At 44.8% G+C, this 25,046-nt stretch overlaps 2 protein-coding genes across 7 annotated transcripts; both read left to right on the forward strand.

The window, feature by feature from the left end:
- Window positions 1–1,163: 1,163 nt before the first annotated feature.
- LOC120905436 lies at window positions 1,164–3,986 on the forward strand. 2 transcript variants are annotated; one of them, XR_005739911.1, is made up of 4 exons: window positions 1,164–1,394; window positions 2,920–3,043; window positions 3,171–3,562; window positions 3,698–3,986. XR_005739911.1 is itself a non-coding variant. In XM_040316196.1 (3 exons), the coding sequence occupies exons 1-3, from the start codon at window positions 1,353–1,355 to the stop codon at window positions 3,383–3,385; spliced, it is 381 nt and encodes a 126-aa protein (XP_040172130.1). In that variant the 5' UTR covers window positions 1,164–1,352; the 3' UTR covers window positions 3,386–3,986. The 2 variants fall into 2 exon arrangements, 1 of the variants encoding a protein (XP_040172130.1); XM_040316196.1 differs by having other exon boundaries at window positions 3,171–3,986.
- Window positions 3,987–6,089: 2,103 nt separating this feature from the next.
- On the forward strand, window positions 6,090–24,555 carry LOC120905434 (ELAV-like protein 2). Of its 5 annotated transcripts, XM_040316193.1 has the most exons (5): window positions 6,090–6,216; window positions 12,427–13,668; window positions 14,389–14,730; window positions 14,814–15,312; window positions 15,805–24,555. In XM_040316193.1, the coding sequence occupies exons 3-5, from the start codon at window positions 14,538–14,540 to the stop codon at window positions 16,151–16,153; spliced, it is 1,041 nt and encodes a 346-aa protein (XP_040172127.1). In that variant the 5' UTR covers window positions 6,090–6,216; window positions 12,427–13,668; window positions 14,389–14,537; the 3' UTR covers window positions 16,154–24,555. The 5 variants fall into 5 exon arrangements, with proteins under 5 accessions (XP_040172127.1, XP_040172126.1, XP_040172123.1 ...); XM_040316192.1 differs by lacking the exon at window positions 6,090–6,216 and adding an exon at window positions 7,470–7,686 and having other exon boundaries at window positions 12,427–14,730; XM_040316189.1 differs by lacking the exon at window positions 6,090–6,216 and adding an exon at window positions 7,601–7,704 and having other exon boundaries at window positions 12,427–14,730.
- Window positions 24,556–25,046: the final 491 nt, after the last annotated feature.

A 25,046-nucleotide genomic window follows, 5' to 3' on the forward strand; every position in this document is an offset into this window, starting at 1 on the left:
CAGTCTTCAAAAAACATAAAAAATGATAAAAACTTAAAAGATTCAATTTCAACTTTTTCTGAAAAAAAATGAATGTAGGATAAGGTAGGTACATTTTCATCGTCGCTGTACCTAAACATTCTTGAGTTTGAACATTTTTCCAAAGGTGTCCATCTTAACCTACCTTCTCCTAAGCAACGCATATGATTCCTAATTTGATGGCTAAACGAACAGTCTTTGCATATGACCATGAATTATTGTTTACCAAGAAGCGAAAAGTTATAGGTAACGTTACAATATAGTAAACCATTTAAATTTCTAACGTTTTGTACAGTTGTTCATCATACCCTGCATAGTGTCCATCTTTCCCATTACAGGTTCCGATTATACCAAAACCCCAAAAAATATGTTTTTAATTGAACATATACGGCCATACGGCCCGTTGAAGCTAAACAATCAATAATAATAATAATAATAATAATAATAATAAAACCAAAATATTTTAAAGAAACCTAATCTTTTCAAACACATTTTCAGACAAAATGTGAGTGTAACATAAGGTCTGAACATTTTCACGGTCACGGAATTCATTATAATTCGCTAGATTTTTAACATTACACTTTCTGAAATGTTGAGGAACTATTTTTAGTATTCACGATTGAACTAAAAAGTAACATCAAAAAAGCCTAGCCATGCGGCTAGAATTCCATTGAAAATAGTGAAAGTTTTTCTTTTTTTTAATGTCATCGTACCATACAGTATGACAGTTGGATACATACATTTAGGCGTGAATTGTTTCAGACAAGTTTGTTTTGGTTTCTTTTTCACGCTTCACGGCGTGAAATTGTATCGGTACGTTTAGGCACACACTGAGGTGTATCAAGACTACTATCTCACGCATATAGTTATTTAGCCATGAAACGGTAAAGACGGATGCTAGAATAGAACGCGTCTCAACTAACCGGCCTTGGATATGTGTGATCCATATACTGTAGCACGCCTTAAGGCATTGTAAATCCAGCGCCGCAATAGCTCGAAGCGGCACGGGGTTTGCGCGATGACATCATCCCGGTGCTCCGGCCCATTCTTCGCGACTCCTCAACCAACCGTGCTTTCCATCACACGCATCAACGCGTGCACACGCACACGAGCGCAGAAGAGCAGGCCTGCGATGATGACCCAGTGCAGGCGATGTCTCAGTCGTGCTCGAGACGTTCAAGCAATCGGTTCACTTTCTACCGACACACACAAACACACACAGCGAGCGTGTTTCTTTGTGCGTTTTTCCGTGCTGTTATTGTTTTGCACACCGTGTTCAACCGTGCATCACATTCAACCCGCCCCAAGAAACAAGTCCACATACAAAAAGCACAATGGCAGTGAGTCGATTGTCCATCGTGAAGTTCCTGGAGTTGGTAAGTTTTTATCGTTGTAAAAAAATAGCTACCCTTAATGACAAAGTGTTTGGATTTTGTGGTGCTAAATAGAACCCGAATCAAGTTGTGTGAAGCTTTGGCGCGATACGCGCAGTTTCCTGGCGACAGTCTGCCTTCTGTGTTTGCCTTTTCTGTTTCCCCATCCCCAAGTGCAAATAAGCGTGCGTTTAAAAGCAAGAATTTATGGAGCGAAGCAATTTCCAACCCAGACAGTTGAAATCTTCCCCAGGAAGCACCAGCCATGCTGTGCTCAGAAGTTACGTCCACCCACCGAACACCAACTATCGACATCGTATCGTTGCCTTTTTTGTTTTTGTGGTGGCCCCTTACTATTTTCATCCGTTAATGTGTTTTCCGTTTCGGTTTATTTGTGTAGCAATTGTTTACATATCCACTGACCGGCTCCTAAACCAGCAGTGCGATTGAATTTCCGGTCAATGGTGGGGAGTTGCCACAGGAATTACAGACTGCGTGTAACGCATCGAATTACAAACCTCCGCAGAGTTTTAAGCCTAACCGATTGTCAAAACTGAGCAGAAGGAGGAAAGGGCGGCCGAGGGAGAATAAATACGAATGAATTAATAAGTAATTAGATGAAACGTGTGGCTGTGACTAGCTCGGGAAATTGAATAGGCAAACTAACACAGCAAAGTCCCTCAAGTTGTTGCAGCGGAGCTGCTTTCATCACCATTCACCGTCGTGGACGGTTTAATGATCGATGACATCAGCACTTTTGTAGGAGGGGCAAGATCGTGCTTAAAATAATCTATTAACCATGGTCACTGTATGCACCCTCAGCTAAATCTTTCCGAGCTCCGAACATGCGAATTGCCCGCGCAAATTCGGGGAAGTGCGCGTTTTTGCTCCTCATTTGTACGGCGGTGTAAACAGATGGCCGAGAAAAGGCGAGTTTGCTCGCTAGAGCAAATGATTAAAGTCATGCGTTTACATCTATGCGTTCACAACCACATCAACAGCACTCCAAAACCACGCAAAAAAAACCAACCAACTTTTTCCACGTGCTCGCCTAAATGCGTTGGGCACGCGCGAACTGCGCATCAGACCTAACACCGCAACTGGTTCAACTTGACCCAGTTCGACCGGTTGATGCATGGGTAGAAGGAGAGGACCGAGCATCAACACTAGCTCTGCTCGTGTATTCTTTAAAGAAGGGGAAAAAAGAAAAAACAAAAAGTTGGTGAGCAATCACAAACTGCTCAATATCTTCATGTTTGCGCATTGCACTCGCTGGCTGAGCGCAAACAACAAAGCGTTATCATGGCTACATTCTCGCTGCATGTTTTCGCCCCAGCCCCCAGAAGGTGACGAATGCTCACGCTGCCTGTCTGATTTATACGAGCTATCTGCAGGAAGGTGCCTGAGGTCATCTCAAGCAACTCTCAGCTGACTCATCGTGCAATAATAGTCTGGACAGATCTGGGCCGCAGCACGACCGGCAAGCATTTAATCGTCCTACGACCTCTACTTTTTGTCCTCTTCTCAGGCGCTGGCCATCACCTGTGTGATACTGCACTACAAAAGTCTCGGAGAGCGAGATGACATCACGAAGCTCTTGTCGGCCGGCACTTTCGTCGGGTACAGTGTGATTCTTATTGCACTATTCGCCGGTAAGTACTCCTCCAGGGCCTCCACCTCTTGATTACCATTGTCTATTTTGATAAGCTATCTCTCTGACTCTCTCTCTCTCTCTCTCTCTCTCTCTTTCTATTTCTCTCTTTCTTTCATTCTCTCTAGGGTACATGCTGAGCAATCCGATCAACAAGAAGCTGGACTTGTTCTTCAGTCTGATCGGGTGCGCCATGTTCATCGCGTCCGGCGTGCTGATCCTCAAGGAGTGGGAAAATGCCTGGAACACCGACACGAAGAAGATCGGCATCTCGAAGGGTTCACTGGCCGTCACGAACGGGGTGCTATTCTTCTTCGATGCCATCTTCACGCTACGCGACTAGAGCGTGACTAGGATTCTCATCTTTTTTCACCCCACCTTTATTCACAAAATTTGCTATGATATGCAGTGTGCGTGTAATCTCAGCGTCTATCTCCGCCTAGCTTATCAACCAGTCTGCTCTGCTTCACATCCAACGTACAGCAGCATCATTCAAACATCCCCGATCCAAAGAAATAAGGTCCGTAAACTTCCGCACTAGAGGGCGTTATGCTAAAGCTCTTTGTTGGTGCTGCAAGCGCCTACACAGGGGGCGCGCCTTGCACGCAATACGCTTGCATGCAAACGACTCAAGGAAAGCTCTCTCTCTCCCTAGGAAAGTGTATGACGCGTATTGGTGTCTTTTGGCAAACTAGCAGTTTTGTTCGTAATGCCCATTTTATTCTTTTAAAGGTAAAATTATAACATTCTAAAATTGTTGTAAAATATCATAGCACTACATCACTTCAAGATCTGTCCACTTCATCCACGCCAAACGACATCAACGAATGAGCGATTTGAACCATTTATATACAAGCTAATATATACCATGTAATGCGTGTCTGAGTATGTACTCTTTTTGATATACGTGTATACAAATAAATTAATCTAGAAAAAAGTTGTAATCTGCGTATTCGGAATCAGTACACTTGTGATGAAGATTTGCTTTGCTGGCTCGCTTTTACATCTCCAGCCTTCCAGCCAGTCGACCTACCAGCCTACAAATAAAAGTTTAGAAGCAGCGTATTGCCGTCCACCAATTATCCCACGGTACTGTGCGGGCGATAGGGAGATCTAGCCGTGCTCGTTATAAAGTTGCAATCTACAGTTTCTCCATATCGTTAGGCCGCTAGCTTGGTTCCTTTTCTCGCACACCGTCCAATTTGTAGTTTTCCTGTTGTTTTGCCTAGCAACACCCTACAAATCGTCCTGCCTGAAACGCAGTAGCTGTTGGCGAGAAGCATGCAGAGTTGCTGGGAAATTTTGCTTAAACTAAACAATTGCTGTGTTGAAAACACCGTTCTAAAACAATTTTTCTGCTAAAATTGTTCCTTTTAAAATGGGTTTCTACGAAATATGAGCCACATTTGCGTAGCTACTAGCTCTTAAGCATCTTTGGCTTGGGTTTTAAATTTTAATTCTCAAAACGAAATGGCATAAAATTTTACGCTCAACGGTTTCAATATATGCATACTTAATACACTCACTAGCAGTAGCTGGACATAGACACACACACACACACATACACATCCGCTCATATGTGTGTACGCGTGCCGGTCAGCAACTTTCACTAGCGGGAATATTAAAATCCGTGACTGAACACGGAACAGGAGGGTGCAACTCTTGCTCCGCAAAATTGGTGTAAAACATCTCCATGCAAACCTTTCCATTTGCACGACAGCCGCGCACCCCATACCCTGCACTAGTGCGTCCAAAGCAACCATCCAAAACAATACCCAACCAAAAAAGAGAGACCACCCCCTCCCTCCCATCGTTCTCCAGCATCCAGCCTGCTTCGCAGGCGAGCTGCGGAAAAGTGCTGCCACCGTCACGCTGCAACATCGTCGCCGATCGATGCGTTTTACTTTCTTTGCACCCTGCTGACACACCCAGAAAAGGGTTGGCCACGCTTTGCTCGAGCAAAAATCCCTTCGCTCCGTTCAGCAACCTTCGCTCCCTTCATTATTACCGAGTAGCTCGTGTACGGCACGGGCTGCATAAACATAGGAGGAGGGTTTTTTTCCCAGCAACCCCCTGTCGCTTTGCAGCAGCTCACCGTTGCCGGAAAGTCTGGGAAAGCCGTTGGATGCAACGATGAACAGCAGCAAAACACACACACACACATGAGCACACGATAACAAGAACGAGATTCGAAGCGCAAGCGGATACCCTTTGCTGCGGTTTCGAGATGATTGCCTACTCATTGCATTGGATTTCCACCATCGCTTCGCTAAACTCGCTCGGACACGAGGAAGGGAACGGGGTAAAAGGACAGTCCACTCGAACCGGTGCCGGTCAAGCGCGTTTGCTCACGTGCACGCATGCGTGGACTTTATTTTATTTCATTTTGTTTTTTTGTTTGCCCGTTGTTGCTTTTTATGTAGTTTGGGTACACGGATACACCTCCACATCAGCATCGGTCGAGTGAAAAGTGGTCGTGAGTGTTTGTGAGGTTGGTTCATACTCGAGAAAACCCGCGAGACAAGTGTATTACGTGCCGTGTGCAATAGAACGGGAGCCGTGCCTTACTTGCGAGGGGAGAGTGTGTCCGTGTGACACACATATCCGCTCACAAATATACTGATGTCCTATTCGAAAGCATCCCTAACAGCGGAAAGCAAGCTGTATGATAAAGGAGTTTACTACTCAGCATGTTGAATTTTTGAAGTAGTGCAAGGAAAGGATCCAGACTCTAAATCAGCTATTAACTACACTACACAAACGCGGTCTGCACCGGATAGAACGAGCGTGTGTTAGTGATGCGCAAAAGGAACCGGATATGACTTGTACTTTCTTGATCCTTTGGAGCCTTTTAATACTCTCTCTCTCTCACACACACTCTTTTTATCCCGCTCTCTCTCTCTCTCCTACGCTTCTGAAGGAAAATTCACTTTCTCTATTTCTTACTGCTCTTTCTCTCTCTCGCTCTCACTATCACTCGCACGTTAGTATTGGTGATCGGTAGCTCGCTGTGTGTGCACCGTACGCCAGGTCCTCGCTAGGCTCCCGATTCACTGTTCGCATCAACTTCAATCCAGTGTATATTTTCCCGTGCTAGACAAGTTAATTTTTCGTCCGTTCGTACATCATCTTGATTTTGCGGTTTTGAGTTTGTGCCGTCTTTGATTGATATACGTACGTACCCATCTCTATACACGCATAAAGCAAGCATATTTTTATATATCTATATACCGACAACGACAAAATATCTTCCTATCAACCGATTCCGGAGGTTCTAGAAGCACAGAACAGCTCCCTCAGACTCCCACCCAACCGAAAAAGTCCGCGGGACAAATGGGGTCCGCGGGAACCCGTTCCGGGTGGCGGTCCAGAACATTCCAGCGGTTTCCCGGCTAAGCTGCCCTCCCCGCCCGATCTCGTGTGGAAAAGGTGTCAGTCGAAAACAAAAAAAAGAAGGTGTTTCAGGCGTTTTAGCTCGGTTTTTCGAGATTTTGTGCCGGGATTTTCGGGAGTATTGCGCTGGTTTGCTAGTCTAACGCTCAGGGAATCAAATTTTTACACCCCATCTTGCTCGAGTGTGTGTGTATGTGTGTGCATGTGTCAGAGTGTGAGGAAAATGCCGGTCCAATAGATCCGGGAGACCGCCAGTAACATCTTCTGCCCACACCATTGTAAGTAAATGATCCGTTCCCTATCGTAGCCTGGGGCAGATGGGCAAGTGGTCCATTTCAAAGAACCATGAAGAACCTGACATGAAAATGTTTCTCAAAAAGAGGTATCTCTTGAATGTCTTTTTTTGTTTTTTGCTTTGGGAGGGTTCGATTGGTAAGACGATTTACTCCTTGCTCCTTCCGCTTGTCCCTTTACTACCATTGCTTCTTGCTGGTAAGGGGAGCGTGGCACGCATATCCACGCTAGCAGGTCGATGTAATCGATCCAAATAACAATTTTTTTACGGTCCTAACCCACGCATCTACAGCATCTTAACAGTCCTGGCCAAGGTGTCGAGCAGGCGCTCAACATCGCTACCCCGCCAGCACTGCCCTTTTTGCGATGTCCCAGTTGCCAGCGCCTAAAAACGAGGACCGGCGCACAATCCTGCGACTTGAGAAAGATAGAGAGAGAGAGAGAGAGAACGTGAGAGCGTCAAAAGCTTTCCTCTGTTTGAAGAGCGTTACGGTCCGGTCGTGTACTCTCGGGAATCTGCCCTTGCAAGGCATTGTGGCCGAACCACGGTATGGTTTGCGTAAGGCTCGGAGCGTATATCGTGGCCAGCGTACCGGCTACAGCGCACACCACTACACGACGCCCCGACAAAACGGCAGGCGCAGTGGCAGTAAACAAAAACCGAGGATACAGCAAAACCGAGATAGAGCAAACGAGAGAAAAGTTAGTGAGAGAGCAAGTAAGTGCGCCCGTATAGTTGCGTGCTGGCGGAACCTTTCCCAGGCCCGACACGATATCTATGTTCGTCTACCGACGGGCAGGCTCACGCTCGTTTGCAGGCACCGCAGCAACGAAAGCGACCCCCACCCTCCGGTTCCACGAGTGTGCGTGGCGATCCGGCAGTCTGATTTTATCCTCTACACGGCGCAGGCCAGCCCTGTTGTGTGAGCCTTCTGCGTGGCACGGAACGGTTTTTAGGTGATAAGGCAACCACAAGTAATATTTTTAGTCATTTAGATATATGTATACACACACACACACACACACACTTTTCATATACGTACACAACAATAAGGGAAATAAGGCGAAACAAGGAAAACCCATACAAAAACAGCATAAGAAGGCTACACTTTTTCGACGCACTTTCTGCGAATCGCGTCAGGACGTAGCGCGCGGCAAATGCTACGGATAGTGTAAAGGGTTGGATCCTTTCGAGATCTGCGTATGTTTGTGTGTGTGTATGTGTATGTGAGTGTGTTGTTGTGTGAAATCGGAAGAAGTAGCAAGGGTGAAACCCGTACACTGTACAACTCCAATCCACACTCGGCAGGCGTGAGGCGTGCGGGATCTCGCCGTAACTATAAAGGCTAGAGGTTTTTTTTTGTATTGGTAAGTGTCAGCGACCTCTCCGTATCCTTATCGCTAGCGAAGATTAGGGGGAAAGCACGAAGGCAGGTAAGGGTGTGTGTGTGTGTCTTTGTGTGTGTGTGTGTGTGTGTGTGTGTGTGTTTGTGTGTGTGTGTGTGTGTGTGTGTGTGTGTGTGTGTGTGTGTGTGTGTGTGTGTGTGTGTGTGTGTGTGTGTGTGTGTGTGTGTGTGTGTGTGTGTGTGTGTGTGTGTGTGTGTGTGTGTGTGTGTGTGTGTGTGTGTGTGTGTGTGTGTGTGTGTGTGTGTGTGTGTGTGTGTGTGTGTGTGTGTGTGTGTGTGTGTGTGTGTGTGTGTGTGTGTGAATAAATTCTGGTGTATTCTTGTAAAAAGTGCTGCAACATCATGGTGTAAATCTTGCTCAGGTCTCTTGCTCCCTTGTTATACCCTCGTTGCGATTTGGTCCTTCGAACCGGAATTTTGGCTAACAATTTTACTGGGGTGGGTACGGAGTGCTACTATAGATCTAGCTTCCTCTACTTTTCGGAGGCTGTACGCTACCAGAGTATAGTTTAATGGTTTACCATCCTTTCTGAGGGAATGGTGTCCCTCGAGCCTTAATACAGACGAGGGATTTCCACCAGTGGCACTAGTAGCACGAGCGAGTGAGACAGCGCGGAACTTCTATGGAAGTAGAATGAGGATTTTGAAGAAAAAAAAGCAGACCGGGCACGCGCACAAACAGCCTAGCAGAACCGCAGATCCGTTCCTTGATACGGCACGTGTCTCCGCTCTTTTGCTGTTTTTGCAAGGGGGCAGCCTACTCGCATCGGTCCATCATCCCGGACGTTACTTTGAAACAAGTGCACCAATGGTGCGCTCTTTGATATGCCCGTATAGACCGGTCGCATTCGACCCCGGAAAACTGGATTTGTTGCTCCGCACAGTTGCTCTTGTACGTGTCTATCGGTGCGTGAGGCCTCTCGAACATTACACAGAGCGGGGTTGCTTGCGTTCAAAACTACATTCTCCATAATGGAAGAAGATGCCAGCCCGTCTATACGTTATCCAGCCGTTTTTGGTTGGATGGAATGATTTTCCTTGCGTGTTGTTCACCATCAACCGTACCCATGTGTGCCAGTAACAACTACAGACCGGGAAGTAAGCGAGATACTGTGTTGCCAGTACTAATGCGAACCCCCTCAAAAACACTTATTTATTGCGGAATAGCGTGGTAACACCTCGTTTTCGGCGTATTACCCACCTTTTTGTCCGCCCAGCACTGGCCCGAGCACGGAACGGTGTCCTAATTAAAACCGTCCCCTTTGCCACCATATCCTTGTACCGGCGTCACGTATCGATGGTACCAGCTAGCTGTCAGAAGAAACACCTCGGGCATCGGCAGTGGCGCTAAAGTCGCTAGAGTCCCGGGGTTCTTGATATCTTGATATGGTGTATTCTCACCATGGCTGGGGCAAGACGCCCTCACGCCACGAATGGATTCCACGGTGTTTTCGAACGCGTCGCTGTGTAGGGTGTGCGCAACCCTCGCACATAAGCTCGCAGCCGCAAAGATCCCCAGGCACAGCGCGCAGGAAATAGGTCAAGCAGTGGAGCACAGTGTGGCCCTCGGTTGCGTCTAGAGTCTAGACGTAGCGGGTAAGAAGGACGCCGGTGTGAATGAGAAACGGTAACACCTCAGCCTGCGACCACCAGAACGCCCGTAAGGTTCCAATGTAACCACCTCCACGCCCTCCTTCCCCCCTCGCTCACATGTGGAAGGCGTTTTAGGAGGTGACAGACACGCGACATACACACACACACACTATGTAAAGAGCGTACGTAGCCAGGCGCGGCTTCTTCAACCAGACCACAGTCAGCCCAGACGCATTCCCTGCTCGATGTGTCTGTAGGCGCGCACGGGTGTGTGTGTGTGTGTTTATGTGAGTTTTTTTTACTATCCTCCCCCTGTAGAATGTTCCAGTACAATTTTCCCGAACGAGGCGCGCACGTGTGGGTCTGTGTGAGTGTGTGGCTGGTTCAGCGAGAGCGTAACCTCAGGATATTCGTCGCGTGCATGCTCACGGCTTTTGCTCGCCGTGTTTCTGTGTATGTGTGTGTGTTTGCAGATTTGTGCTTTTCATTCTCAAGTGTCGACGCACTCTCCAGCCCCTTACCGAGTGACGGCGAATGTAGGGTGGATTCATAAATCTTTGCCCACTAACACTCACACACACCCTCGTTGCACTCGCTCGCTCACGGGAACTAGGGCAAAGGCTAGACGAGGAGAGTGTGCGCGAGACCGTGCTAAATACAACTACACACGACCACACACCCACACCAGCAGACAAATGCCATCTCGAGACGATGTATACGCAATTGCATAATTTATCATGTTCTAGCGAAGCGTGAAAGCAAAAGGTAGAAAGGGCGTTTCCTTGCTTCATAGGAGCAACACGAAAAATCACGACCAATTATGTTCGCCTAATCAGAATCCAAAACTCAACCACAAACCGGCAAAATGGGAGCCGGAAGGAAATTTTACACCCTGCTGGCACTCGCCGTGTTATGTAACGGTGGTTGCTATGGATTTTTGCTGGCAGAACTTACAACGTTGTTGCTTGTAAGGACGTTGCTTCCGGTTTTCTGTTCGATCAATCAAGCTGGCAGGCAAACGCCCTGAAGCACATGTAACCTATTATCCAGTGAGAAAAAGAGACAGAGAGAGAGAGAGATCTGTAAATCGATAAATTATTCCTTTTTACTATCAGAATGATTACAAATCGCCTACATATCTCAATACTTATTGCACATTTCACGAAAGAAGGATTTATCAGCCAACTCATTCCCAAAAACCGATCCCCAATCATCCATTTACCAGTAGTTTTGAATTGCTCCCAGGTTTATTCCATTTTCGAGTCGCTTGTGCATGTGGGTGTATAGTGTCCGAAAAAACAAACCTTTTTACTACATTCTTCATTCAGCTTCATTCGGGCAAAGGCGTGTACAAAAGCGGCTCGTAAGCTCCCGCTCGTGTGATTTGCGTGTGTAATTAACAGTGTGCGATATGATTTTAGCACCACCACCACCACCACCACAACCATACCTCTTGGCACTTCATTCAGTTCGGGGCCCTTAGGGTAGTTTTCCTCTCTTATGCTCTCTTCCGTTTTTAACGCACACCGACACAGACGACAATCACGAGGAGAGCGATTCCGAACGGTCGATTGCCTACATTTGGGCGCGGACTTTCCCTTTTCGAGGGTTTGCGAGGATGAGTACGAGCGCGAGATCCTTTTTTCGGGCTTGGTTTACGTATTCTGTCTCTCACACACTCACGCATACACACACTCACACGCAATCGCGTCGAGCGCGTGAGAGCGTCAGGAAGTGAGAGAGCCGCCGTGTGCGGCTGCTAAAAAATTTATCAATGCCACGGGTTCGAGCAGTTCTCTCCGATCTGCTGAAAATGTCGAGCGTCCCCAGTACGCCTAGCGCGCTCTGTCGTTCTGTGCTACAACGCCGGTGAATGGTTGTTTAAAATAAGGCTAGCCGGAATTTTGCAGACCATTTCTGCATCCTTAGAGCTCCGGCTGCGTGTCTTTCTGTTTGTGTGTGTGTGTGTGTATGTGCGCGTGTGTGTGAAGGAGGTGCGTTTTATATTACTTCTTTCCCGGGTGGACTAAAATAACAGTTTCGTTCGATTGTGCGAGAATAGAGGCTAGAATTTCGAGGCAAGCTTTCGCGTGTATCCTTCACCCAGAAAAGGGACAATCTTTTCGGCAAAGTGTCTGTTTAGAGGCTAGTTGTAACCCAAGTTGCTAGCCCTTCCCTTCCCAAAAACCCTCCGTACCCTTCGTCCCGCGCTGTGCGTTGGCGTTGCTGCTGTGGTAAGGCTAGCCAACACAGCGAGTGCGCATTACACAGCAATTTCGAACACCGTGAACCGCCAGATGAACCGTCTCGCGTCCCTGGTTCGCACGGTGTGGCGATCGATTTTTGAGTCCTTTTCGAGGTAGCGCGATAGAGCGGGAGAGAAATAGGGAGAGAGAGCAAGAGTGAGAGCAAAAAGTGTGAGCGCAGCGGCCACGGAGCGGAACCAAAAAGGGCGCACCTTAGTGAAACGGAGATACACGCCCTTACCCTTCGAAAAACGAGGGGAAGGAAATGTTGGAACCTTTCGTTGTAGAGGAGCGCGTTTTTTTCCGCGGTCCTAAGACAGCTCACACCAGTTATCTTGCAGGTTCGCGTAAAGGAGCGCGCAATAGGAAGCTAGAACCATCGCTTGGCTGGGGAAAAGGAAAAAAAAACGTTTCTGAACTGAATTTCCCTAACTTTACGCTGTTTTTTTCAGATACCAGAGATTTGGATTACCGTTACGACCGTTTTCCTTCGCATCATCTACAACACCCCGGATCGGAATAAGGGCTGTAGCTGCGCAACCAGGCAAAGTCAGGAGTTCATCTGTGCGGTGCGGCATTGCAGAACGTTAGCACATACACACAGCGGAACCAACGACCAGGAAGTGCATACTTCAGAAAACGGAAGAAGTAAGAAACAGAAGAAAAAACAGGAAAGGACATCCACAGCCAACCGAGCGTGAAACGAACGGAAAACGGGCAACGAGAACGGAACGCAGAACACTATTTACATAGGAAGACGGTAACCGAAAAAGAAGGGGAATAGGTGGAAAACAAAAGATCAATTGCTTCCTATTTACAAAATTATCCTAGTAAAGATTAATTATATAATCTTACAACACGCGTACACGACAAAAGGTAAACGGCAAGTATTAAAAAAAAAATAAAACCGGAGGTAAGCGAAAGCGCCAACCAAACCGCGTGTCCACGACGAACGGCTAGAGCAGCTAGAACCCATCAACCTTGCGAGGCGAAGCTAGCTAACCACTACAGGCACGCAAAGGAAGCGAAGGCAGTAGCCAACCCCAAGATTCCGCGCGCTGAAATAGCCATACAAACATACACCAACATACACCAGTAACACACGCCGTACGCCGACTAGCCGGTGCGGGTATCGTGCCCAACTTCCAAAAACGCCAGCAGCCTCCGCAACCCAGGAAACATCCCCTCCGCAACACGAGTGAAGCCGATATCTAGTGACACAGTGAGGTGACAGCTGCACGACAATCAACATTAGCATTCAAACAAAGAGAACAAAAAACCAAGAGTGAAATTTAAAAGACAACAAAACAACATAAACAATACTCCATCCCCGCCCCGCCACCCCCCTCCCTACCGCTCTCGCGTGACTGCCGTAGTAGCGCCACTGGAGGCCTAAACCCCCGGTCCGTGGGCGAAAGCACCGTCTTGAGTGTCTCACTACCACTACTGGCCGGATCACGTACACATCGGCAAACCAAACATCAGCCGAACTGACCAGCTTCCGCAGTGTAATTGGCAGAGCAGCAGAAGCAATATAAACCTGCAGTATTCACATTCCAACGGCGTGAAAACCGGGGGATAACAAAACACACACCCGCCAACGAGGAAAAAAAATACAAACCCCCTGCACACCTACATCACGCCCGTAGCGGCCAACTATATATATATATATACACGTATGTGTGTATAAAAGGGTAAAAATCTTCTTTAACCGTACAACACTAGCACAAATTTCCCGTCGTAAACAAAGCAACGAACAAGTGCAAGGCAGAGCCGAGCAAGCGAGATAGGTGTGGAAAACGTGTAAAAGTTGACCGCAGGAGGATTTTTTAAGAATACAAAAGAAAGCCAAGCAATTTAGCAAAACAAAGTATAGCAAAAACCACTAAATATTCTAGTCAAAACAACAAAAACAACAACAAAACAAAGGCATAAATTCACCAACCCTCTTCACCCTCCCCCATCACGCCACGGTTTAGAAATCGTCCGCGGTATATTGGCTGTTTGAGCGAATTTTTACTACGAAAGTGCAAAGCGCTTTATAAAAAAAAAGGAAAAGGAAGCCTGTTCTTAACTCACCCAACAATTTCCAGTTTTTTCGAGCGTAAGCAACGTACACGAGTAGGTGTGGTTTGGACGTGAGTGTGCATGTGTGTCTGAGTGTATGAAAGAGAAAGCAAGAGAGTGTGTGTAGCGTGTGTTTATAAAAAGAAAAGCGCGCGTGCAATACTTACGAAAATTCACTTAGCCGGGTGAACGGGGCACTGCAGTAGTAAGCAGTACCAGAATATAGCGAGAGAGAAAACGAAAGACAGCAACTAGTCACAAACGCAGCCAGCACTATCGGAAAGCCGAGCCCCCCCCCATCCCCCTTCATCTGTCTAATCGCTTCCCCTCTCTATTGATCGAACCAGCAAAGGTGCCCCCACTCAGTGAACTCAGAGAACAAACACTCACGTGCTGTGGCGAGCTGCGCGCAACAGAACAAATAAAAAGCAACAGCGAATCCATCCATCTTAATAAGATTAGCGAACACAGTAGTACCGCGGCAGCCGGCGACACGATGATCTCGAACGGATTGGAAACAGTGCAGCAGAATGGGCGCTCCGGCTCGATCGGCAGCGGCCAGGAGGACAGCAAGACTAATCTGATCGTAAACTATCTGCCGCAGACGATGACACAGGAGGAGGTAAAGTCGCTCTTCTCCAGCATCGGCGACGTCGAGAGCTGCAAGCTGATCCGCGACAAAGTCACCGGTAAGTAGTTGGTAATGGTTGGGAGCCTGCCACGACAACACTTAACATTGTTCCCCTGTCTTTATCTTGCCCAACGCACGCAGGACAAAGTCTCGGGTACGGGTTTGTCAACTACCACCGGCCGGAGGACGCAGAAAAAGCAATCAACACGTTCAACGGGCTGCGCCTGCAGAACAAAACGATCAAGGTGTCGTTCGCCCGGCCAAGCTCGGACGCGATCAAGGGCGCCAACCTGTACGTGTCCGGCCTGTCCAAGAGCATGACCCAGCAAGACCTGGAGAATCTGTTCAACGCGTACGGGCAGATCATCACCTCCCGTATACTATGTGATAACATTACCGGCCTATCGAAGGGCGTCGGCTTCATCCGGTTCGACCAGCGCTCGGAGGCGGAACGGGCGATCCAGCAGCTGAACGGCACGACACCGAAGGGTGCCTCCGAACCGATCACGGTGAAGTTCGCCAACAATCCTAGCAATAACATCAACAAGGCGATCCCACCGCTGGCGGCGTACCTAACACCAACACCGAACCTGCGCCGTTTCCCACCGGGACCGATCCATCCGCTCAGCGGCAGATTCAGGTAAGCCGCCGTTTGCTGTTTGTGTATAACTTTTGCTGTTGCTATCGCTGTGGTCATTTGCTTTACACGTGCGTGTTGTCAACCTAGTCAAGCATCCGAACTGCACCCATCAACCAACAAGCTAGCTGCTATCAAACTGGACCGATAGGACATCTGCAATCAGTCTCCCTATGCGAGTCAACCTATGCGTTTGACTGCTATGTCTGACAACTGGAGACACACGCACGTGATCGAGACTCATTCGCAGGCGACAGAAAAGCGGGTTAACAAGGAAGAGCAACCGTTCGCACCTGTGCGACTACGAAATAGTGACGCACCTTCTGTTGCGACTATCCCTTGTTAACACCTTGTTAACACATAGTCATCAGATTCTGTCTACTCACATCGTTCTATAAAATTGTTTTTCTCTCTTTCTCTTTCTTCCTTTTTTGTATCATCCTTCCCGTCATCGTCACCTCCTCTTCCGCTGGCTTACCCGTTTCTGCCATAAAGCCTGCCGTCAAACTTTAGCCGCTACTCGCCCCTCACCGGCGACCTGGGCAGCTCAGTATTATCCGCAAACGCAATCAACGGATCCGGCTGGTGCATCTTCGTGTATAACCTCGCGCCGGAAACGGAGGAGAACGTGCTCTGGCAGCTGTTCGGTCCGTTCGGTGCGGTCCAGAGCGTGAAGGTAATCAAGGACCTGCAGACGAACAAGTGCAAAGGTTTCGGTTTCGTTACGATGACCAACTACGACGAGGCCGTCGTCGCCGTCCAGTCGCTCAACGGCTACACGCTCGGCAACCGCGTCCTGCAGGTTAGCTTCAAGACTAACAACACCAAGTCAAAGGCCAATTAAAAATGGGAAAAATTTTAAGTTTCTTTAAACCGTTTTACACCTATGCTCCCAGGGTTTTCGATTCACTTTGATGCATTTACCACCCACCAGTCCATTGTGTACCCATTATGGGTAAGATTTACTGCGATTAAGATTAGATTTCTTTTCTCTCCCTCTCGTGCTTCATTCTGCACGCTTTTATGCTTGATTCTGCATACGCGGTTGCGTGCAATTGGTTTTTTATCTTTAAGTTTAAACAGGCTTCCAAGATGCAGGAAGATTTTAGTAGCACCCTCATTTCGAACGTAATGATTCAAATTTGATACGAACATGCAAATCATACGGATGTTGTGTATCAAACGGTAGTCCCACTCTTGCCAGGGAGCTGTAATGTTGACTTTGTGTGGAGCATAACATTAATTTTGCATACCAAACAACACAAAACTAGCAAAACCATCCCAACCAAGTAGCAAAACCGACAACATGCGCACATGTGACGTACACAGTAAGCAGGGGCAGAAACACGCACAATGCGATCACGTCAGTGATCGCTAGAATAGCGCCGTAAGTTGGTGCGTCTTAAACCATCGATATCCCCGCCAGTCTAATGTATGTGTTTGATTTTTTTTCCAAAACCCCCAGTAAGACGAGTCTTCTCGACAAATGGTGCAATAATTATTTCCTTGGCCATACTAACCCATTACTAGCGATTAAGGATGAATGTATTTAATTTCAAGACTATATATGTGAGCGTGTGCGAAGGTTATGCCGGTCATTTCAAATGATGCAGTCAGTTTTGTTTCCACCCCCGTTTTTCCCCGTGAAAGCCCCCAAAATGGCACCTTAGTGAAATTGATAACTAGAGTCAAATTGCCCAAAACGCTCAAATAATCTTTGTAAAGCAAATATATTAAATGTAAATGATATTTTAGAATGGTGAAAAACGGAAGGTATGTTGTAAAAAAAAAAACGAACACGCTTGCAGAGCTTCCGCTCTAGTATAGGAACCGGGAATGGCTATACCCGAATAGTTTTTACCAATCATGGCTGTCAAAAGCTGTCTGAAACATTGAGAGGGTATAGAGCAAAGAGCAGTGAAAAGAAAGGAAATTGAAGGAAACATAATTGGGCAGCATTCACAAGGTGTGACAGAGCGCGTTACAGAGAGCCCTCCGCCTAATATCGAAATACAAGTCTAGAACAATTTGTATGTGCAATAATAATCAATCTAAAACGAACAAAAAGCAAGGCCGACGGCATTCGAGAACAACTGTGAATTAATAATATATAGTTTAGCAAAATCCATATAAATGCCACCTGGGGACGGTGGAAACAAAAATGACGCGCAGTCATTCGAGGCCGCGTTGCATCACCGCAGGAGAGTTTTATGATTAGGTTAGGTCGATTTATTTTCTCATACGCATACTGCGTAAATATATTTATTGGCTTATTTATTTATTTTTTATTTATTTATTTATTGACCTATTTACTTGATCACTTATCACCGCTTAGTTGGTAGGCAGCGTTACTCACGCACCGCGAGCGAGGACGATAAGTTTAAACACCTCAGCGTGACAACCCCGTTACGCTTCCCCGCACGGTTTACAATTTGCAGATTTGAAATATGTTAACCGAAATGGTAACATACTAAGGTGGAGGAAATACAGCAGACAAATCCTGGCAAGTGAGCTCGAGCCGCCTTGATAATTAAATGAGCGCACCTGGCGGAAGAGCAAAGAATCCGCTCATTCTCTCCTGCGTGCCCCTCGGCAATAACTATTTTGTATCGTCTCTCCATCTCATTCTATTCTAATCTTATTTATCTGTACTGTACTCACAAACTAAGTAAGCCAAGTATTTATCTCTTACCTTATCATTCTTAATGAGTAATGAATTATTAATTATTCGATGTATCAGCATTATTCAATACAAAAAAGAAAAGAAAAAAAAAGGAACGCATTATGGTGTGCGCAAGCCTGCGTTTGTGATTCAGAGTACGTCAAAACACAACACTTGTTTGATCTCAGCTTGTTCCTCACCGAAGCTAAAGCAAATGTAACCAGCCACTTGCAATCAAAGAAGACTTGCACACACACCCTAGCGCACCGGACTGGCAAAATGCCTTCAAAGGAAAGCAAGAAGGAAAAGAGGAGAAAAGACACAAACAAGGAATATATTACGTTCCATGTACCATTTCCTTTCAATTTTAACCATTTAATTCCAATTAATCGAATAATTGTATCGTATTATCCCCGTATGTAAAGCACGCAACATGCAAATGATTATTATGAATAGTAATTTATCTTCAGGTACGCGGTTCGCTCCTTTTCTCTCTTTCTCTCTTGCGTACGCACCGGCAGCACGCTCTATACTAAGCGTTCCTTATTTAACATCGCTGTTAAGCTAAAACGATTCAATCCAGTAGCCAGAGAGGTGAGAAAGCAATAGAGCCAATATATGCTAGGCTGTGCAAACGCACGAGAGGGAAAGAGAGATAGAGCGCGGAAGTAGGAGAGGACGTACCATCTTGTTCTGATTCTTTAACGGGATTCAGGAGGGACAGGAGCATTTAAAATAAGTTTTAAATAAGATGTTCAATAATTTAGCACTTGTGTTATTCCTAGTATGAATATGTGTGTGTGTCTCTGTGTGTTGGTGCGGTACGTAATGAAGTATGGTGATTTGCCCCTCACACTTCCCTACGCTTGTGGCGGAAGCAGGGACACGGGAGGGGTGCAGGCGGGAAAAAATACTGAAACGTATGAGCCTAGTAGCAAAATTCCAAAATTGATACCAAATTACTTTGAACGTTAAATTAATCTTGTACGATGTGTTGCCCGCCATAACCTTCCACGCGTGTAATGGCCCGCCTCGCGAGAGATAGGGCTTTTTCGTTCTTTGTGTTACGCGGTTTTGGTGGGTGCATAATGGGAAACACGAAAACAAAAACTGTATGGAAATATTACCTTATTGCTGTGTAGTGCAACTTTCAACACGGAGGGCAGTCAAACAAAGCTGGGACGAGTATCGTGAACAAGGAGCGCGGAAAGTAAGATATACAATGGAACGATTAGTCAAGGGCGAGTCAGAAAGAGAGCGAAACATAACGGAGCGATCTCTTTGTAGTAAAATTTTTATTCTGTGACTTTTTCACCCTTTTTCGTGTTTGTTTTTTGTGTCTTCTTTGTCCATTGAAATGGGTTTATGGACCGCAGCGAAGAATGAAACAGATACAAGAGGGAAATAATAGCAGGACAGTGTACGAAAGAAGAGAGTGAAAGGGCGCAATAAACGCGGTAAGAAAGGAAACAAACTTTAATTCATATTTAGCCGAACTAAGTTTAATAAATGAAATCTAATTGTGCTTAAACTAATCAATTTAATCAATCACTCTTTAACCTGTATTTGAGAATATATGGATAATCGTAATATAATTTTGGAGCAACAACAAAAAAAACTACACACAGAGAAATATGTAACGCATTCATAAAATATACATGAGCACAAAGGAGATTTAAGCGATGTAATGAAACTATTCCTACCCTACTACTTAACTTCCCGTCCTATCTCTTCCCCAAATATACAAATTCTGACGTTTTTTTTTATCCACGTATATACGTTGTGAATGAGTTGAGTATTTTGTTTCAATTATAATAAACCATTTTATAAGCTAGGAAAGCTGCAAAACAAAAGCATGCAACAACCAATCACTCCTACAAAGACACACACGTGCTTGCGTCTACACAACCATGTTATTTTGAACGATTTGAACAATAAATTGCGGGAAACCTTTTCACTTTTTTAAATAATTGGACAGTAACAGAATTACACAATCGAGATATGAAACCAATTACATTCCCTAGCGCTTTTTTGATAAGTTCTCGGGCGATATAAAAACAAAACAAAACTCTTTACACCGTGCGTGGGTGTGTATTTGTGGGTATGAGTTTCATTGCAATGCTACACCACCTCGCAAGCATATAAGCATACACCTTGTTTTATGAAACAAAAATGCTATCTGGAAGCGCACAATAAGAAGCGTGGCGGAATGTAGGGACAGAAAACAAACGCGGGGCAACGGTATTATAATCTTCTAGTCAAGGTGCTTATTAGTCAAAATTCTACTTCAATTTGGTGGGCGGTGTAGAACTGCTTGCATGAGGCAAGCATATTTAGCAGATACACATAACTCTATTTTTATCAAAGCATACGGAGATAGGGAGGTGAGAGGAAGAATAATAGAGAAAAAGAAAACAATAACGTACACAATATTATTCGTATTTTCAATGTATTTCTGTACCCGGTAGCTGTATTTATTGTCTCGATGTGTGGTTTAGCGGTCTGGAAAGCAAGCATATTCAGATAGTATTGTGATGCGGACTGCATAGATTGAGGCACTTTTGTTAAGGCATACATTTAAAGCGACCGTTTGTACATGGCTACACGTTTATTTCCGCGCAGAGCTGCATAACATCTCTTATGGGCAGCACTGTCTATGCCAGTTAACCTTAATCATTTTCTGTTATCCTATCCAATTTATTTTCGATGTAGGTCGATATTCAAAATCCTCTGCCAGTGTGTTTGCGTCAAGCTGTGGTTTAAATTAGCAAGGTAAAACAGTGCACATGGGCACCCTCACACACTTAGCGATGCATGTGCACGTATGATTATATATGAATATATATCTATGTTTGAATAAGTTTTCCAAATCACATAATTTAACGAGCATATATAAAAGAACAAAGCAAACTAGTATTTTGTATATTACGTAAACTACTATGCAATGAAATTTAACTCCCTTCGTTGCTCGTTGCCCTCAACCTAATCCTTTACCACAGGATGCCACACACCCCTAACTAAAAATGACTACAATAGCATATGTCTGTTTATGTGAGTGGGTGTATCAAAAAGAAATATTGCAATGAATTTTCTTCCACCCGTACGTCCACTTGCCGTTAATGAAGCAAAGGTAATTCAAGTAAGCATTATGCGTTAGGTTTTCCTGTTTTCATTCGTTTTTCTTCGCGCAATGACAGAAACAATGTTACAAAATGATAGAGCAGCAGAGCGAACAGAGAAGAAATGGGATAAAACAACATGAGAAAGAATAAGAAAAGAAAACACACGAATGAAACGGGAAAACAAAACATGAGCAAGGACTAAATCAGATCAGAAGGAAATCTCAACAAATGCAACCGAAAAAACTAAAGGAAAAGAATCTCCACTCGTTCCCCCTCACGGTGCAAAACAGGTTCAAACTCCAACACAGGGCAATCGAAATATAGTACCACAATTGGATGAAAGAAAAGAAAAAATTACCCACAAAACATATAGCAAATTGGATTTCTTCTTTCATTTGAATCAGCGATCTGTGTTGCGTTAGTAGCCTTACCGACTCTAACGCAGCACAGAAATGCTAGTAATTTGGTTAACACTTCCACACAGAAAGAAACAGCGAAAGGTTTGTTACGGTTGAGTAGCATCAGATTGGTTACTAGTCCAGACGCGGCCTACTTCCATATCATATTGCTCTAAAGATGCGCCTAAAGGTAGGCTATGCGCATCACAACTACTGTGTACGCTTTACGTCTTTTGTTTATTATTTTTCTATTTACAATTATATTTTGTGCAACCTAAGCAAACTTTGGCACTCTTCGCCATGGTTGGATAGTTCTATAAATTCAGGGGCGCAAGCGCTATATTTTTCCACCGTACCAACGTTCATTACTCCCGGTTTGTGTTTGTTGTATTAGCGGAATGTGTCGGTGTATGTGAGTGTTAACTTTGCCAGATGCACGACATGACGAAAGACTGGACTGTTTTAGATGCGAACAAATCCCATAATGAATGCTAAATCCAGTGTCACTATTTGAGAGCCGTGTGTGTATTTGCTGTCGAAAAGAAACCCCAAGAAGCTTACTGGAGCAAAATACATTCAAGCAATTCCTCCAATCCTCTATTCCTCCTTCTCCAAAAGCTTACTGTAGCTAATGAAAGCAAACTAAGGCATGGTAGCGATACTCATACAAAGCAAATCCCTAAGCATACGCAGCAAAAAATGCTGAATATACCCATTTTCGAACTATTAATGTTAAATCTGGCGGTGGGTGTGACAGTGCTTAGGCAAAAGGGAACCGAAAATATACAAATATACAACACAATGAAGGTAGTTTCTTTTAGGGGAAAATTTTATAAAAAAAAAACATGTAAAACTTACGAGAGAGGGGCATTTTTAAAACCCTCAAAATCAAGCAACGTGCGAACAGCCGTGTCCGGGTGTCGAATAGTACCGGCATGTCCTACAGGTAGCTAGAGCATCTCTTATTGTGTATGGGTGTGGATCAGTGCAGTGTGCACCATCGAGCAACTTAAGGTTTTTATATAAATATATAAAAATGCAGCTTGCAGTGCGGTAACAGCACACATGCCCGCAAACATCCATTTTGAAGTACAAGAAACTGTTTCAAAAGGAAACACATGTAATCGTAAAAGTGAGGTTATATGGACGAGTAGTAGATGAAAACAAACCAGTAATCCGTTTCCATGTGACAAGACAGATCTACAATCACCGTTCGTAAAAAGAAACGTGAAATGAATTAGTCATTCCATTTTGTTTCGGTTCGCAGTCACTCAAAATGGCTTGCTAATACCAGGAAGCAGTGTTTTTCGGGCGTTAAAATTTCAAGTAATTTACTAGTACGACTAGAGATTGCTTAAAAGAGCTTCTGGTAATCGAATTGCCTACTGCAAGGCGCAACCTATCAAATAAAATAGTCAAAACGCTCAAAGGTATGCAATTCGAAGAGCAAAATTCACCGTTATCTCGCAAAGCTGTTTTGGAAGCTTGCTATTCTTTTTTTTTTCTTTTTCAAAAGGCTTCAGCCTCACCTTCCAATACATTTTATGCACGAAACCACAAAAGAATTAATCATAAGAAAAAGAACAAATCATTCGCAGTTGCATGCGAGACCAGGAAGACTTCAGGAAGACTTGTATAGGAAAAGAAGAAACTTTGCAACCGTACCCATGTTTGTAGCCACAAAAAGGTGGTCTAAATGGTTATGACAGACAATGCAACCAAACACCAACACGATTTGTGAATCTTATAGGAAAAAAACAAAACATGGATGAGTGATACAAAACGAAACCAACCTAGAATTAAACACCGAATGGAAAGTGTAGCAAAAGTATTGTGCGCATACCCGCCTGGATTAAGCGAAGTGACAGCCTACCTTCATAGCGGATCGTAGAATGGTCCTTGCCATCGCATACTACTATCATCATTATCAACATTTTTAAATCGCCGGCTCATATTCCCATTTGTCCCAACCCATGAGTTCCCACTGTTCCCACCATCCTAGTACATCATTAAACTAATGTCGTCCACAAACATATGAAAAGTAATCAGGCGGGCGATGGGAAGGCCAGTTGAGCAATCCCTCCAAGGATGCACAGAAAAAGCAAAAATAAAACGAAAAACGAGTCATCGAGTCAAAACAGTAGCCGTAGCAGACTATTTTCCAGCCCAATTTTCATACAAACTGGTGGAGAATATCTTAATATTTAAAAGAACAGATATATAATATAACTAATTGATTGAATAGTGTAAGCAACCGTAATGGACTAGCAGCTGATTCCACGGTACCGAAATACCACACCGTTAGTGGTTCCACATAAAATGTGGCTTCCAGGCATCCCATTATACGTCAGTGTCGTATTATATGTGAATTTGTGTCATTACTGCTTTATCTACGGGTGCACTGTTCGTATTCGGTAGGAACTACATATTGCTGGAAAGGGTCAACAAGAGCAGAACCCTTGCTGTTTGAGACAGATACACGTTTCCAATGTGAATACGTTACTTCCCGTTTTTCTTCGAATAAATGTCATTTATGTTCATTTTACTCTTCCTATCTCTCCGATGCCCTTTCGCCAATGAAAGCATTGTATGTTTGCCATAGCGCAACCTCCGGTATAACCGACTGTTGGATAGGATGAAATGGGCGTAATGGGAGAGCAGGAAGAGGATGACTCAATATAAAATAATCGTGCAAAAGACAATTAACTTACTGCAGAAAAAAAAACAAACATTTAAATATTGATGTGTGGAGATCTAAAGAGAACTAGAGCTGAAAGAAAACAGAAACAGAATCCAGCAAAACAATATCAGTATTCAAAGCAAACACGAACATCCATTCAATCGATTGAAAGAAAAGCTATTGAATGTGGGAACTAGGCAAGAAAGCCATAAATATTTAAAGCCAGTGTGAAGGGAGATGATTTAAAACAATGAAAGCAAATAAGCAACATGCGCGCAAACATTATACCAAACACAAACATAAGACAAAATTGTATGTTACTTCTGGAGATTTAAAACCAAAAACACAAAGCTGACAATTCGATAATAAATCAGAAAACAAAAATCGTCCATGTGTCGATATTTGCTTGCCATGCGGTGGAAATTTATTGAGAAAATCTAATAAAGGTGCATGCAAAGTACTTGACTTTTTAAAGTCGACTTTTGAACGGATCCACACATCGTACCCGCATTTAAGTCCTGCAGGCTCACCAGTTCTATTGCTTTAATTCACAGAAATAGCTGCCTACAAGCCGCCTGGAAACTCTGGTGCTGTGCGAATTGAAACAAAAGCAGCTGTAAATTGAAAATTCCCTCTAGCAGACAATCTTCTTTTTCTTTGGCCGTTGTCCGTCAAGGTCTGCCCTGTAGCACTAGTGGGTTTGGCTTTCAGTGACTTATTTATTACCATAGCAGGATAGTCAGCCCTACGGTATGGCGACACGGTCTCTTCGGGGCTTGAATCCATGACGGGCGTGTTGTTAAGTTCAACTCGTATGACGAATCATTATCGTCTACATTTTTCCTTTTTTTTTTCTTTTAATTTTCGTTCAGATA

The sequence above is a fragment of the Anopheles arabiensis genome, chromosome X (assembly GCF_016920715.1).
Source record: "Anopheles arabiensis isolate DONGOLA chromosome X, AaraD3, whole genome shotgun sequence".
Lineage (NCBI taxonomy): Eukaryota > Metazoa > Arthropoda > Insecta > Diptera > Culicidae > Anopheles > Anopheles arabiensis.